The sequence below is a fragment of the Lithobates pipiens genome, unplaced genomic scaffold (genome assembly GCF_037356315.1).
Source record: "Lithobates pipiens isolate NorthernLeopardFrog02 unplaced genomic scaffold, aLitPip1_a1.2 Scaffold_35, whole genome shotgun sequence".
Classification (NCBI taxonomy): Eukaryota; Metazoa; Chordata; class Amphibia; order Anura; family Ranidae; genus Lithobates; species Lithobates pipiens.
In genome coordinates, this window is record NW_027507811.1 from 17,621,200 (window position 1) to 17,635,993 (window position 14,794).

At 38.9% G+C, this 14,794-nt stretch overlaps 1 protein-coding gene and 1 long non-coding RNA gene across 2 annotated transcripts in view; one reads left to right on the top strand and one right to left on the bottom strand.

Moving 5' to 3' along the window:
* Positions 1 to 14,794, top strand: part of LOC143955176 (uncharacterized) — a 79,640-nt gene that overhangs the window by 42,540 nt on the left and 22,306 nt on the right. The window contains 2 exon segments of the mRNA XM_077465268.1: positions 14,151 to 14,232; positions 14,349 to 14,449. Coding sequence (XP_077321394.1) covers positions 14,151 to 14,232; positions 14,349 to 14,449 — 183 coding nt within the window.
* On the bottom strand, positions 1,845 to 9,432 carry LOC143956132 (uncharacterized). The gene is made up of 2 exons (XR_013269831.1): positions 8,509 to 9,432; positions 1,845 to 5,341 (listed from the first exon to the last, which is right to left on the bottom strand). It is a non-coding gene; the product is annotated as an uncharacterized LOC143956132 (long non-coding RNA).

Sequence of the window (14,794 nt, forward strand, 5' to 3'; positions counted from 1 at the left end):
CAAGCACACCATTTGAACGTGATGACGTACGACCAGACTAGAATAAGGAAGTTCCAGTAGCCAATAGCTTCCCTAGCATCGGTTTTCATCCGTCTGACTAGCAAACAGACCAACAGATTTTTCAACCGGACTGGAGTCCGTCGGAAAGATTTGAAACGTTTTATTTCTAGGTCCGTCAGACTTTTGGGAAAAAAAGTCCGCTGAAGCCCATATACGATCGTAATATCCGACGGATTCATTCCGTCAGACCTAGTCCGTCTAAAAGTCTGATCGTGTGTACGGGCATTATTTGCATTAAATTAGCCTCAGAACCTGTGTAATTCATATGTAGTTTAAAGGGATGAGGAGACAACCCTAGTATAGTCCCATGCTGACTCTGAGGCCAAATCACAATTCCCCAGTTGAGGATCTGCAGTCAGGAAAGGGGCCAGTACATCCTCCCATTCTTTCTCAGGCAGACCTTCCCTTTGTCAGGGCTGGGCTTCTAGAAGCTCTTCTCAGTGCTCAAGGCTGCTCAGCTGTCGGTTAATTACCAGCCACTCATTGTTTCCACAGTGGCTCACCTGGTTACCATTACCTGCCTCATCAGTCCAGCCTACAGCCAGCCTCTTCTGGCAATTTAAACTGCCTTGTTCATGTCTTTCATGCCTTCACCTCATTTAACATATCCTGAGTGTCTCTGCTGAGTTCCTGTTAAAGACTTTGCCCGGCTGACGTCCCTTCTGGTTCCTGATCTTTGGCTTCCGACTACGCTGATCTCTGGCTTCCTGATTACCTGCTCATCTGATTACTGGTTTTGGCTTCCTAACCCTGGCTTATGTTTTGACTTTGTTTCTGATCTGTACTTGTTTTTTTTATTACATTAAAGGTGTGATTTTTTTTTTTCATGGTTAAAAAATTTTTTTTATTATGGAAAAGACAAGTATAATACAACAAGGAGTTGCTAATTTTCATAGTACATACAGGTTTGTGCATACATATTATAAATAGTGGAGCAAAGAATATAAACAATATAGGAAGCTCATTGGTCAGTTAGGCAACGATAAATGTGAAATTCCCAGCCATTATTACTTGTTTTTTTATCTGCAAATCTGAGACACCCAATGGAGGCTAATAGGGAGGGTAAGGGAAGGATGGGGAGGTAGGTCCATGAGGGGGGAATGGTGGGTAGGGGGAAGGTAGGAGGAGAGGTATAGGGGGAGGGGAAAAATAGGGGGGAGGATAACCCACATACCTATATTGGTGCTAGTAAGCCACTCACACCGTCCATGGCAGCCGAATACCATCAAACTTTTTGGGGCATTTCAGTAAAGAAACCTCTACATAGTTTAAGGTTAAACCTCTTTTCTTCTAAGTTTAATGAGTGGCCATGAGTCTCGTTAAAGTCCCTTCTGCAAAAAAGTTTTATTCCTATTGTGGGGTCACCAGTACGGTATTTTGTATATTGAAATCATATCCCCTCTCAAGCGTCTCTTCTCCAGAGAGAATAAGTTCAGTGCTTGCAGCCTTTCCTCACTCCTTTACAGTGTATTGGGGAGAACTGGGGAATAGAATGTACAGTTCAATTAAGTCTTGATGTTATGGAGTGAAGAGTGATAAGAAGGAGCCTCCAGTTCCGGGCAGAGAGATTGGTGGTGACCGGGGACAGAGGTTCTGTAGGTTAGGGAAGCTTGGCACCTGGCTGGGCTCCTATGCTTGGGCCCACTGCAGACCAGAATCCTCCTAGGAGCTATGCTTATGTAATAAAAATATGAAATATTATGAAATAATGATATTTCAAAGTCTTATGTTGAAATCAATCAATTCTTGTGAGACGAATTTCCTTAATTAGATCTGAGTCAGCGTAATTCAAAAATGTGTATTTATTTGTACACATTTAAATACAAAAGGATGCTTACAAAAATAGTACAATGATTATGCTGGCAGCCTGTGTGCAAGACATGTGTCCTTCTGTGTGTAAAATTCAAGAGACCCCCCCCTCCTCCCATCACTCATTATATTACCCAGGCTCTAATCTCCCGCCCGAAAGATAACTCCTCCTCCACAGAGGTGGGGGCTAAGGGTGGTTGTTATAGAGCTAACATGTGTTACTACTTAAAATGCAATTCTAGCTTCTAATGAACTGGCAGGAAATAGATATGAGAGGGGGTTTCTGTCTAATACAAATATGGTCTCTTCTTACATATGAAAGACCTTCTAAAAACATATATATATTGAACTAGATAAGTTTACATAAACAATATCACTTTACATAGCCCTTGAAAGTATATATAAAATATACAATATTCATCAAAATCCTGACAGGTTTTAAATATTTACTTTTCCAGCTATGCAAGCCATAACACAGAATTAATTGACTCAAAGGTTTTTTCATTCACACAGTATGAAAGTATGGGAATATTATTATCCTGAATAAGTATAATAAAGCCAATTAAAATTTAGATATTAAGAATATAACATTCCCCTCTGAAATATGAATACTAATCATATTTTTCAGATTAAAAATTCATCCATCATCATTCATGTCACATTCAAACAAACTTTGATTCAATAATTCCAAATGTTTTGTCATGCAAAACTGAATTCATACCTTCAAAATGCATTTTCCTCTTTAATTTACTTTGTAACAAATCATCTCCTTTCTTAATATCACTTCTAATTCGATAATATAATTTTTTCATTCTAAACATTAAACATAACTGGAATATAAGGAATAACATGATAATAATAAAAATAATTACAATAGGATGTGATAAAATATTTCCTGCTGCTGAAGTTATCGAAGTTTTTCCCCACATGGATACACTATTACTAAATCTTTTCCACCAATTACTTCCTGAAAATTCTGACCATTGATGTGATATTTCTTGCAAATTACCTTGTTCATGTTTAAACAATACTTCTGCATTCTGCAATTCCTTAGCCAAAGCTATTAATAAACCTTGATCCTTTTGAATTATATTTGCCCATTTTTCCCATGGAAATTCATCTATTTGGGAAATATTATACTGTGTAGGTAGAGTGCTAATATTTTTCATAAACATATTTGTTAAATTTGTTCTCAACCCATTAATACTTATTGCAACAATATCTCCTTCTATACAATACAACCCTTGATTTAGGTTTTCTGTATTTGTACAAGAAGAGAAAAAAGTTTTAACCCTTTCTGTATCTGACATAATTTGAAAACAAACCTTCTTTTTATCTACACGAGTAACTAATTCAGAATTAATTTTATTTTCAATTCTTGCTGAACATAATGTATGATTATGATAACAAGAATGAAATATGCTTTTATCTTGATTAGGTAAACATATAATTTTAGACTGGAATTGTAAACATGATGACAAATCTAATTGTTCTAATTCAGAATTTTCATTGTTAAATACAAAATCTGTATACTGTAATTTATAGTATAATAATTGTGTATTACTGACAGGTAATCCCAAAACAGTGATTGGAACCAAAATTTGTTCTTTTCCGGCTATTGGAATCATAGAAGAACTATAACATATGTCCTGCTTGCATCCTATCCATTTATTTACCCATAAATCTGTATGATTTATCGCATATAAATATTCTTTGGGCAAATACTGTAAAATGCCAAGAGGAGTTATTCCACTCTGAAATGCTTGCGCAATTATTTTAAAATTAGTGGAATATTCCGTTTGAATTTCTAAACATGCTCTGGCTATATGAGAATGTTGTTCACTTCTCATCAGATCAAGAGTAATATTTTGAAGATGTAAAATAGATGGACCCATTATATTAGCAGTTTTAATTACCATATTTTCTAAAATCTGATTTAAATGTCTTTGTATTTTAATACCATTACTTCCCACTAAACCAGCGGTTTCTAGATCAGACTTTAAAGTACTAATATCCATACTATTTGTTATACTCCCGATTGTGCCAATCCCTCCTAAAATACCTTCAACAATACCACGCTTATTCCTGTTATAATTTCTATTATTAATTCCAAACCATCTCTCAATACCCAATTCCATATTAACCAGATGTCCTTGACATTGTGGAAACCTTGTAGAAATTTTCCATTCTGAAACATTAAAGTTCCACAAAACAATGACAAACTTTCCCTCTCTCAAAAGAGTTCTGGATTGGAAATGGTTAATCTGAAAAGGACTTGCAGAGAAACTTTTCTTATTGACACATGGAGTTTTCCTTGGAGACATAACAACAACACTTGCCTTTGCACATTTCACCGGATAATTTTCTATTGATATGCAACATTCATATATACCAGTATCATTCAAAGATACTCTCATTTGTTGATAAACAAATGTATTATTGATCCAATTCACACTACCAAAAATTCCTTTATGAATTATGATAGTTGAACTATAAAGAAAACTACCCAAAAACTCACCATTCCTTTTCCAAGTCAACAATGAATTTTGAGGTAAAGATATTTTTGTATCACATATCAAATGCAAATTATCTTTATCTTCCATAATTTTCAAAGATTGTGGGAAAATATTAATTTCTGGAACAATCTTATCAACTATAAAGATATCGATTTTGACCCTTATTTCAGTAAATTTTCTTATAACTTTAAAATCCCATGTTCTTACAACGTCTCCTTTTTCATCTCCAATGATGTTTAAATATTTTGGATTTAATATCTTTACAAAACTTTGAAAAAGATAATAAAATTGATCAAAGGAATAAAGTATTTTCCCAGATCTTGTCATAATATTAGTAACATCTCCAGACCAAATTGTTGACTCATTACCCTTTAAAAATATAGACCAGAAACTCCTCAACAATATGTTACACTCAAAAGTTCCGGTTTTGTTATTTAGTCTATAAGATCCCTGCATTTTAACAAACTTTGTTTTGGATTCTATTTTAACTTTGATGTCAATATCATTGCTGTGAATGAAATACAATTGTAAACAACAAAGATATCCATCTCCAATACACAAAAATCCATACAAATCTTCTGCTGTATTAATATCAACATCTCTAAAATTATGATTTTTATCATATGCACTAATATCAATAACTCTATCATTTTTGTCCTTTGTAATGATATCAATGTTCTTATTTTTCAGTTCATCTGCATTGATATCAATGTCTACATCTCTCTTATTTCTGAATAACATATGATCTTTGTTGTGTAATTCTTCATTCCTGTTAGTCTTTATATAACTTGAGCAATTCTTGATATATCTTATCACAAATAAAATTGTCACTAGGGAAAAGATGCATCCTGTAGTGATGATACACTTCCTCTCTTTAAAACTTTTCATTTGTTGTGCTGACATCTTTTTCTTTTGGAATACGCACTTTCTTCAAGTTCGATTTTTATTTTTAATTCCTGAAAAAATAAAGGCAGCATCATTATCTTGGAATATAAAATTTGTTATACCCACATTTTTCTTTCTGCATACTTGTTTCACTGAACTAAGAAAGTATTTGTACCCCTTGAACATCGCAAAATGTCCATAGACTTTCCCAATTACTTTTCCATGTTTCAACTCCTGAAACTCTGTGAGTGTCACCATCTCTGGGTGTGGCCTCACATGTAACACTTCTTTAATCATCTTTTATCTTTTCTGTGTTAGACTTGTGTCAACAATATCTAATTTTATCTTAAATAAACCTTTCTGTTCCTGGTCTACTTAATAGACCACTTATCTTATACAAAAGATAATTTTGGTTTAACAACAAAATAACACAATGTTACAAAAAACAATATCAATTGTAAAATATCAAAAAATAGATTATTCTGAAGATTAAATCCGATATGTGCATGGATTTAATAACAATCCTTCATGATATATATGTGTCTTGTGTGTGCTGGAGAAAAAATCTCCCTGGAATGTATGCCCTCCAGTAATTGACTGTCTCCTCTCTTGTTACAAAATTCTACTCCTAAACACCAACTCCCACCTTTTTTCTTTTTAAGACTAGCTTAAAAGTTCAGCTGGGCTATATTGTTCCACAGAATGAGTATTTTCCCTCCCACCTTTCTAAAACAATGGGTGTCTCATTCTAAATTCCTAAGGGTTGCTATGAATAACCCTTTGTAAAAAATCATTTTAAACATACACAAACCTTTTTACCTTATCAATATATATACAAATTATTTCTTAATCTCTTAATCAAGAAACATTGTAATATAAAAACTTATATTTTTAACTAACAAAGACACTTTTTATCATGAATTAACTTTCTTTTTCAAACTTAGAAATATGAGGAGGAACCATTTTGTATACCTTCTTACTCCACGAGGCAACACAAACTCCATTTTATTTTCTCAACTGAAAATTTTTAGAGAAACCATTTTGTATCTCTTCTTCAACCAATTATGACTCCACGAGGCGATACAAACGCCATTTTACTTTTTCTTTTAAACTCAAAAGGAGAATACTTTGTAGCATCAGAAATTGTGCTTCTTACATCCATTAAAAATAACTGGAACAACATCAACCCAAATATTTCCTTTGTCCAACAACATTTATCAATCCTAGATTTAATTATCCGATACATCCTCACAATAATACCTACAAACTGTGAATGTTATCATACATGAAATCTCTGTTTTTATTCCCTGATATTACACATCCTCTGTCACAACTGAAGTTTGCTGATATATCCCAAACTAGAAAAACATGATTATTCAACCTCTAAACAATAGTTAAAGCATCATCATTAGTGAATCCCACCTGAAGGTGTTGTGATTTATATAAAAACACGAAAATCCTTTTTTGTCATGACACAAACTTATGGTCTAATGACCCAAATAATAACTCTGTGGCACCCTATGAGGATAAAAAAGATTGTGACCTTTTTTCCCTCTGAAATTAAAGGAATCTGTGTGTCCATTTTTTCACAACATTAATAGATACCATTCCAGGTTGAATTACTAACTCTCCATGCAAAAGCTGCTTCCTTTGCCAATGAATTCTGCTGTTCTGTTACCTACAGATAACTCACTATCTTTTTATGTGATGGAATTTTTACAATAACATATGCAAAAGAATTACTCTCTGCAAGGTCAAAAACTACTTCTAATGTCTCTTTCTGCACAAGAGTCTTATTGGATGAATCCACAAAACCTCTACATAGATAACATACAACATATGAATTATCACTCTAAATCAGTAGTGAACCTTACTTCTCTTCCTTGTCAATACTCAATGCGGTTTAACTCAACAAATACAAGCTCATCACTTTTCTCTGTCTCTCCTTGTTGTCTATTCATTCAATTGCTAATTGAGTACCATGCTGAAAGGTCTTCAGTTACTGAATACACAACTATTGTTAAAACCATTTTTTTCAAGTCCTTTCAATGTTCAGCCAGAACAAAACAAAAATAAAAACTTAATACTCATGACAATGAAACATTGATAAAAAATAATAATCCAATAGATTATCCTTGAAAAATATTAAAATTATATCAAAATCCTCAATAATATTCCAAACGTCAAAACCAAATCTTTTTAAACTCATATCAATCCTTATTCATAGCCATTAAACGTCAACCAGAAAATTCTTACCATATCTGCAGTTAATTTAAGGACTGCTGACTGTTTTCCGAGTGTTATATGCTACATAATTAAACCTTTCCTGTCTTAATGGACTATTTTCAGTTTGCAATCTTTGTCTTTGGTTCTTAGAAGAAAAATGAATTTGCTTATTATGACCTCTATACCTCAGATTACTGTGCCAACGTACAGAATAAACCTCTTGACGCCTGGGTAAAATTTTCGGATAATACAACCTCTTTTGTGTATTATTATTATTCAACTTTTTATAGACTTTCCTCTGAGCATATGGCGATGAAAATCTACATTTCTGCTTACTATCAGTATTATTTAAATCAACTGACTTCCCACTCTCATTTTCTGAGGAAATATTAACATTTGACTCATTACAGGATATGACGTTGACGGCTGCCTTCATCATATGTTCATCATCCTCCATCCTTGAGCACTGAACATGTGCAGGAATCTCAGCTTGTAATAACTGGGTCTTAAACAAATTTAAAATATTTCCATGCACACAGCTTTCCAAAAAACCTATTTGATTTTCATTTTCTTTCAGAGATTGCAATAATGCATCAATTCTATGTTCCAATTCAATTTTTTCAGTCAATAATTGTTCAGTATATTTCTTCTCCTGCTTTGCTGCAATTTCTATTTCATTCTCTAAATTTTCAATATATGTACAAAAAGTCTCACAATTTGAACAACTAGATTCAAAAAGTACATTTTCAGTTACACTTTGACTTTGTTTTCCTGGCATATCAAACACCATATCATTATAACTTTTAACAAGTTTCATTATATTACGTACTTTTTTCTTTGTTTTAACTAATGAGAATCTATCCTTCTCAATGTCAGCATTTGCCTGAAAGCATTGATCATACATTAATTTCCATAAAACAGCATCAGAGACCTGTTTCGATAAACCTTTAAATTCTAATGTACTTTCATCAGCTAAAACAGCTACAAATTCCATAATTACGTTTCTACTCACCAAATAAAAAACCCGTCAGTTTTTTCCTGGAAATTCTCCGGTCTTTCACAATCAATCGATCGATTTTTCTTCTAGGTTCTTTTTCAATCTTTGCGAAGTTTAATCTCTGTTCATCAATTCATTCCCCTCTGATCAAAGGATGAAGTTTGGAAAAAAAAAACTTCCGACTTATGATTGAACTGGCTGGAATTCGCCAATTGTAATAAAAATATGAAATATTATGAAATAATGATATTTCAAAGTCTTATGTTGAAATCAATCAATTCTTGTGAGACGAATTTCCTTAATTAGATCTGAGTCAGCGTAATTCAAAAATGTGTATTTATTTGTACACATTTAAATACAAAAGGATGCTTACAAAAATAGTACAATGATTATGCTGGCAGCCTGTGTGCAAGACATGTGTCCTTCTGTGTGTAAAATTCAAGAGACCCCCCCCTCCTCCCATCACTCATTATATTACCCAGGCTCTAATCTCCCGCCCGAAAGATAACTCCTCCTCCACAGAGGTGGGGGCTAAGGGTGGTTGTTATAGAGCTAACATGTGTTACTACTTAAAATGCAATTCTAGCTTCTAATGAACTGGCAGGAAATAGATATGAGAGGGGGTTTCTGTCTAATACAAATATGGTCTCTTCTTACATATGAAAGACCTTCTAAAAACATATATATATTGAACTAGATAAGTTTACATAAACAATATCACTTTACATAGCCCTTGAAAGTATATATAAAATATACAATATTCATCAAAATCCTGACAGGTTTTAAATATTTACTTTTCCAGCTATGCAAGCCATAACACAGAATTAATTGACTCAAAGGTTTTTTCATTCACACAGTATGAAAGTATGGGAATATTATTATCCTGAATAAGTATAATAAAGCCAATTAAAATTTAGATATTAAGAATATAACAGCTTAGAATCACGGTGTGCAAGGCCTTGCAAACTGAGTGTGGTGGTTCCCATCTTTTCCATGTGCTGGGTTGTGATCTGTGCCAAGCTGGCCATCTCCATCCTTTGGACACTTTCAGTACCTGTAAGCAGAGGCGGCTCTCTAATTAGGCGGTGGCCTAAGGCCCCGCACTCACAGGGGCCTCGCAACTGCCTAATTTGCGTAATTGCAGAGCCACCTCTGCTGACAATGCAGCTGCAGTGGGGCTGCGCTCCGGCCACTCGGCCAGCAGAGCTGCCTGTGAGCTCTGTGAAGAGATAAGACGGAGCCTTGGTGAGAAGGCTGGGCCAGCACTGTGTTCTCCGGAGGAGGAGAAGGGGAGGCGACTCATTACAGCAGCTGGAGCAAAATGACAATACAAACATTCCTGCTGCTCTGGAGCCGCAGATCGCCCCCCCTCCGCCACTGAAGTGCTCCACTGAGGAACACCCGGAGGAATCATCCGGCGCCTGACTGGTAAGCAGAGGAGAAGAGGAGGGTCCCGCCGGGGAGGAAGCCTCGCCAGGGCTGTATTGGAGCTGATGGAAGGAGGAGGGAGGAGACAAGAGCTGAAGAGGTGTCTGAGCCGTCTCTCCTTGGGGCTGTCAATCAGTGCAGGGGGCGGCAGAAGTCAGGGCTCCAGGAGGAGGGAGAGGCACATCTATCATGCCACAACCCCTTCTGCAGCCAGCGACCACTATCATCAGACAGAGCCAACCCCTCATCACTGCTCCTCCAGCTTCTCTCAGCCACAGCCACTTGCCTTTATTTCCACCCCCTGTCCCATTCCCTCCATTCCCTTCCTCCTGATAATCAGTGCCACAGCCAAGGCAGCTCAGTCCTGTGCCAGTGTGCCAATCAATGATTGACAGCCCCTGACCCCTCCCTCCACCCTGCCCTTACCCCCATATATGCAAGGCTCCACTGCGGGGTTGGGAGGTTCCAGCCCAGTGCTGATCCTCAGCCATGGTGGGCCGGGTGGTCTTCATCCTGCACTGTCACTGCCTGCTGATTGGCTTCTCCACTGCTACCTCCCTCACTGACACCAGCACTGAGATAGAGAGCACTGACACCAGCGCCGACATAGAGAACACTGACACCAGCACCGAGATAGAGAGCACTGACACCAGCACTTTAAAGAGGAAGTAAACCCTGATGAGTTTACTTCCTCTTTCATTCCCTGCAAAGGCAAAGCATAATGGACTACTATGCATCGCATAGTAGTCCATTATGTGTCACTTACCTGACACAGGAGCCAGCGAAGTCGCCGCTGTCCCCTGTAGTCCGCCGCATCCATCTTCTTGGTGGGGTCTCGCAGCTCCGCCGCTGTCATTCAGGCGAAGCCGCGATTATGTCACTTCCGCGCGGCAGCTCCGTCGTTGAGAATGCCGCGCTCAGTGCGCCTGCGCGCCGCTGTCTACGGCGCATGCGCTGTAGACAGTGGTGCCTGTTTTTGGGCAAATATCTCCTAAACCATATAGGTTTAGGAGATATTTCTTGGATTAAGGCTTACCTGTAGGTCAAAGCGGGACTCCGCGTTTTTTTTTTTTTTTTTAAAGTCAGCAGCTACAAATACTGCAGCTGCTGACTTTTAAAATAGTGACACTTACCTGTCCAGCGCGCCCGCGATATCGGCACCCGAAGCCGATCTCTAGATTGACACTTGAGTGCTGCCGCCGCCATCTTGGGTATGGGAATCAGGAAATGGAGCCTTTCGGCTTCATTTCCCGGTTCCCTACTGCGCATGCGCGAGCCGCGCTGCGCAATGAGGACGGTCCCCACTGCCTCTGGGAGCTGTGTGATTCCCAGCAGACAGCGGGGCACTTGCGGAAGGGGGCGAGCACTTGCGGAAAGGGGCGTAACGTATGCCCCTTTCCGCAGAGTGCTAGCCCGGAAGTGGGTGCAGTTACCTGGATTATCCAGGTATCTGCACCCCCCTCCCCCCTGAAAGGTGCCAATTGTGGCGCCGGAGGGGGGGAGGAATCCAATGAGCGGAAGGTCCATTTTAGGGTGGACCTCCGCTTTAAAGTTCTTAGTTAATGCAATTTATACAGTTATTTTTTTAATCGCTTGAATTATTTTTCCCATTATGGGCGTGTTTGGGCCTCATGTCTTGGTTTTGCCTAAGGCCTGACAAAGCCTAGAGCCGCCTCTGCCAGTAAGCAGTGGCATCCACAGATTTCATATATAGGGGGGCACATGGGGGACAGGGACAAAAGTAGGGGAGCAAATTATAAAACACAATTTATATATATATATATATATATATATATATATATATATATATATATATTTATTTCAAGAACAGAATGCACTCCAGAGGTCTTGTTGGAAAGAAAGATGTTAGCTGAATATTGCAGCTGTCACTTAGATTCAAAGTGTGTAATAGTTCTTTCAATGTTGGGCTAACATACATGCTCATCAATGCCCCCTACCAGTGCAGCTTATCAGTGATGTCTATCGGTGCCCATCAATGCTGCCTATCAATGCTGCCTATCAGTGCAGCATATCAGTGCCACATATCAGTGCTCATCCACTATGTCTATCAGTGCCCACCAGTGCAGCCTATGAGTGCTGCCTATCAGTGCTCATCAATGCCACCTATCATTACCACCAATCTTTGCTCATTAATGTCACCTATCAGTGCCTCCTCATCAATGCTGCCTATCAGTGCTCAATACCCATCAGTGCCGCCTATCAGTGCAGTATATCAATGCTGCCTATCAATGTCACGTCACCCATTAGTGCCTCCTATCAGTGCAGCCTATAACTGCTCATCAATGCTGCCTATCAGTGCTCATCAATGCCGCCTATCACTGCCCACCAATCATTGCTCATCAATGTCACCTATCAGTGCCTTCTCATCAGTGTAGCCAATGAGTGCTGCCTATCAGTGCTCATACACAGGCGCCGCTACTGGACGGCTGATGGGACGAGAAGATGGGAGTCGGAGATGAGGACGGTGTCGAGAAGTGCTCACAGGAGCCATGAAGGACCCACTCATCGCTGTCACCCGCTGCCTCACCAAGACAGGGTAAGTGCCATGCAGACGGCAAATGGGTGGGGGGTCACACTGGCAGAATTTAATGGGCACACTGGCCTGCATTTAATGGGCACATTGGCAGCATTTGGCACAGTGGTAGCATATGATGGGCACACTGGCAGCATTTGGCACAGTGGCAGCATATGATGGGCACCCTGGCAGCATTTAATGGGCACACTTGCAGCATTCGATGGGCACAGTGGCTGCGTTTGATGGGCACAGTGGCTGCGTTTGATGGCACAGTGGCTGGGTTTGATGATTTTTTTTTTAGTTTGTTTGCGCCTCCCCCAAAAAAATATTTGAGCACCAGCCGCCATGTACAGGGAGATATACAGAGAGAGAGAGGGGTATACAGGGAGATATAAAGAGAGAGGTATACTGGATATATATACAGAGAGGTGGGGAGGAATACAGGGAGATATACAGAAAGGGGTATACAGAGAGATATACAGAGAGGGGTGGAGAGGTATACAGGGTGATATAAAGAGAGAGAGGGGTATACAGGGAGATATACAGAAAGAGAGAGAGGGGTATACAGAGAGATATACAGAGAGAGGGGTATACAGGGAGATATACAGAAAGAGAGAGAAGGGTATACAGAGAGATATACAGAGAGAGGTATACAGGGAGATATACAGAGAGAGTGAGAGAGAGAGAGAGAGGGGTATACAGGGAGATATACAGGGAGCTATACAGAGAGAGAGGGGTATACAGGGAGATATACAGAGAGAGGGGTATACAGGGAGCTATACAGAGAGAGGGGTATACAGGGAGCTATACTGAGAGAGGGGTATACAGGGAGCTATACAGAGAGAGAGGGTATACAGGGAGATATACAGAGAGAGGTATACTGGATATATATACAGAGAGGTGGGGAGGAATACAGGGAGATATACAGAAAGGGGTATACAGAGAGATATACAGAGAGGGGTGGAGAGGTATACAGGGTGATATAAAGAGAGAGAGAGGGGTATACAGGGAGATATACAGGGAGCTATACAGAGAGAGAGGGGTATACAGGGAGATATACAGAGAGAGGGGTATACAGGGAGATATACAGAGAGAGGGGTATACAGGGAGATATACAGAGAGAGAGAGAGGGGTATACAGAGAGGATATAATATTGTGAGGATCAAAGTATAAGAAACCAAGATGGTTGACAGTATGTTTCACTAAATGCTTATCTTGTCTGTTTCATTCTTAGTATCTTAAAGACACCTCATCCTTAAGTCCGGGTGGGTGCAGTCTCGTACACATAAGAGGAAACCTTATCTTAAGGACCATCTGCCACATCAGCTCTAAAAGCAGAAGACGCCTAGAGAATTGCCTTTTATGGAAATTGTTGTTGTGTTTCAACATTCCTGAAGCCTGTCTTTTGTGTATATAAAGACCTGTGTTAATAAAGAGTCTCAGAGTTGGGTGCAGTCTTCTGAGCAGAAATACTGAGAACTTCTTTCCGTGTCTCTTTGCTTAGATAAGAACTCTAATAATAATTGGGAAACGGTAACATAACTTGATGAGAGACGGAGGGAGGGAGAGACCTTCAGGGTAATAATATGTGATCTGCTTGCAGCTCCTCCTATTCACTTCACTTTCCCGTCCTCCATTTCCTGCTTCCTGGTCACATGTTTTCTGTGACATCACAGAGCAATCTACAGGATAGGAACTAGTCGATTATTTAGAAGGACACAAGGCTCTCTACAAGGACGTCATGATGGAGAATCAACCGCCCCTCACATCACCGGGTAAGAGGAGACTTTATTGTAAAGGAGAGAGCAGTACGGAGGCTCCACCTAGATCCCCCATCATCTGATAAACACATAGAAACAATGTATTCAGTCAGTGTGTGTGTTTCCTACAGATGGATCCAGTAATGGGAACCCACCAGAGAGATGTCCCCGTCCTCTGTATTCCCGGGATTCCACACAGGAAGGTCACAACATCCCCCACCACCATCATCAGGTAGGTGGGACTGAGCAATAGACACATGCACCGTCAATAAAAAAAATTTTGTTTCATTCCGTTTCGTATTAGAATTAATTTGTAATTCGTGTCCGAAATTCAATTTGGATTCGTACGAAATACAAATTTTCGTTAGGTTCATAAACTTTTCATAACAATTACGAATGTTCGTTACGATTAATTTATCATTATGAGGGGTTCCCACCATCTCTCTGCTGTGCTGACTGACTTCCTGGGATTTTTAACTTCATCATAACGAATAATCGTAATTAACGAACATTCTCATTTTTCCGTTGTAATGGAATTTGGATCCGAACTTCGTGAATGAAATTTCGTACAAAATTC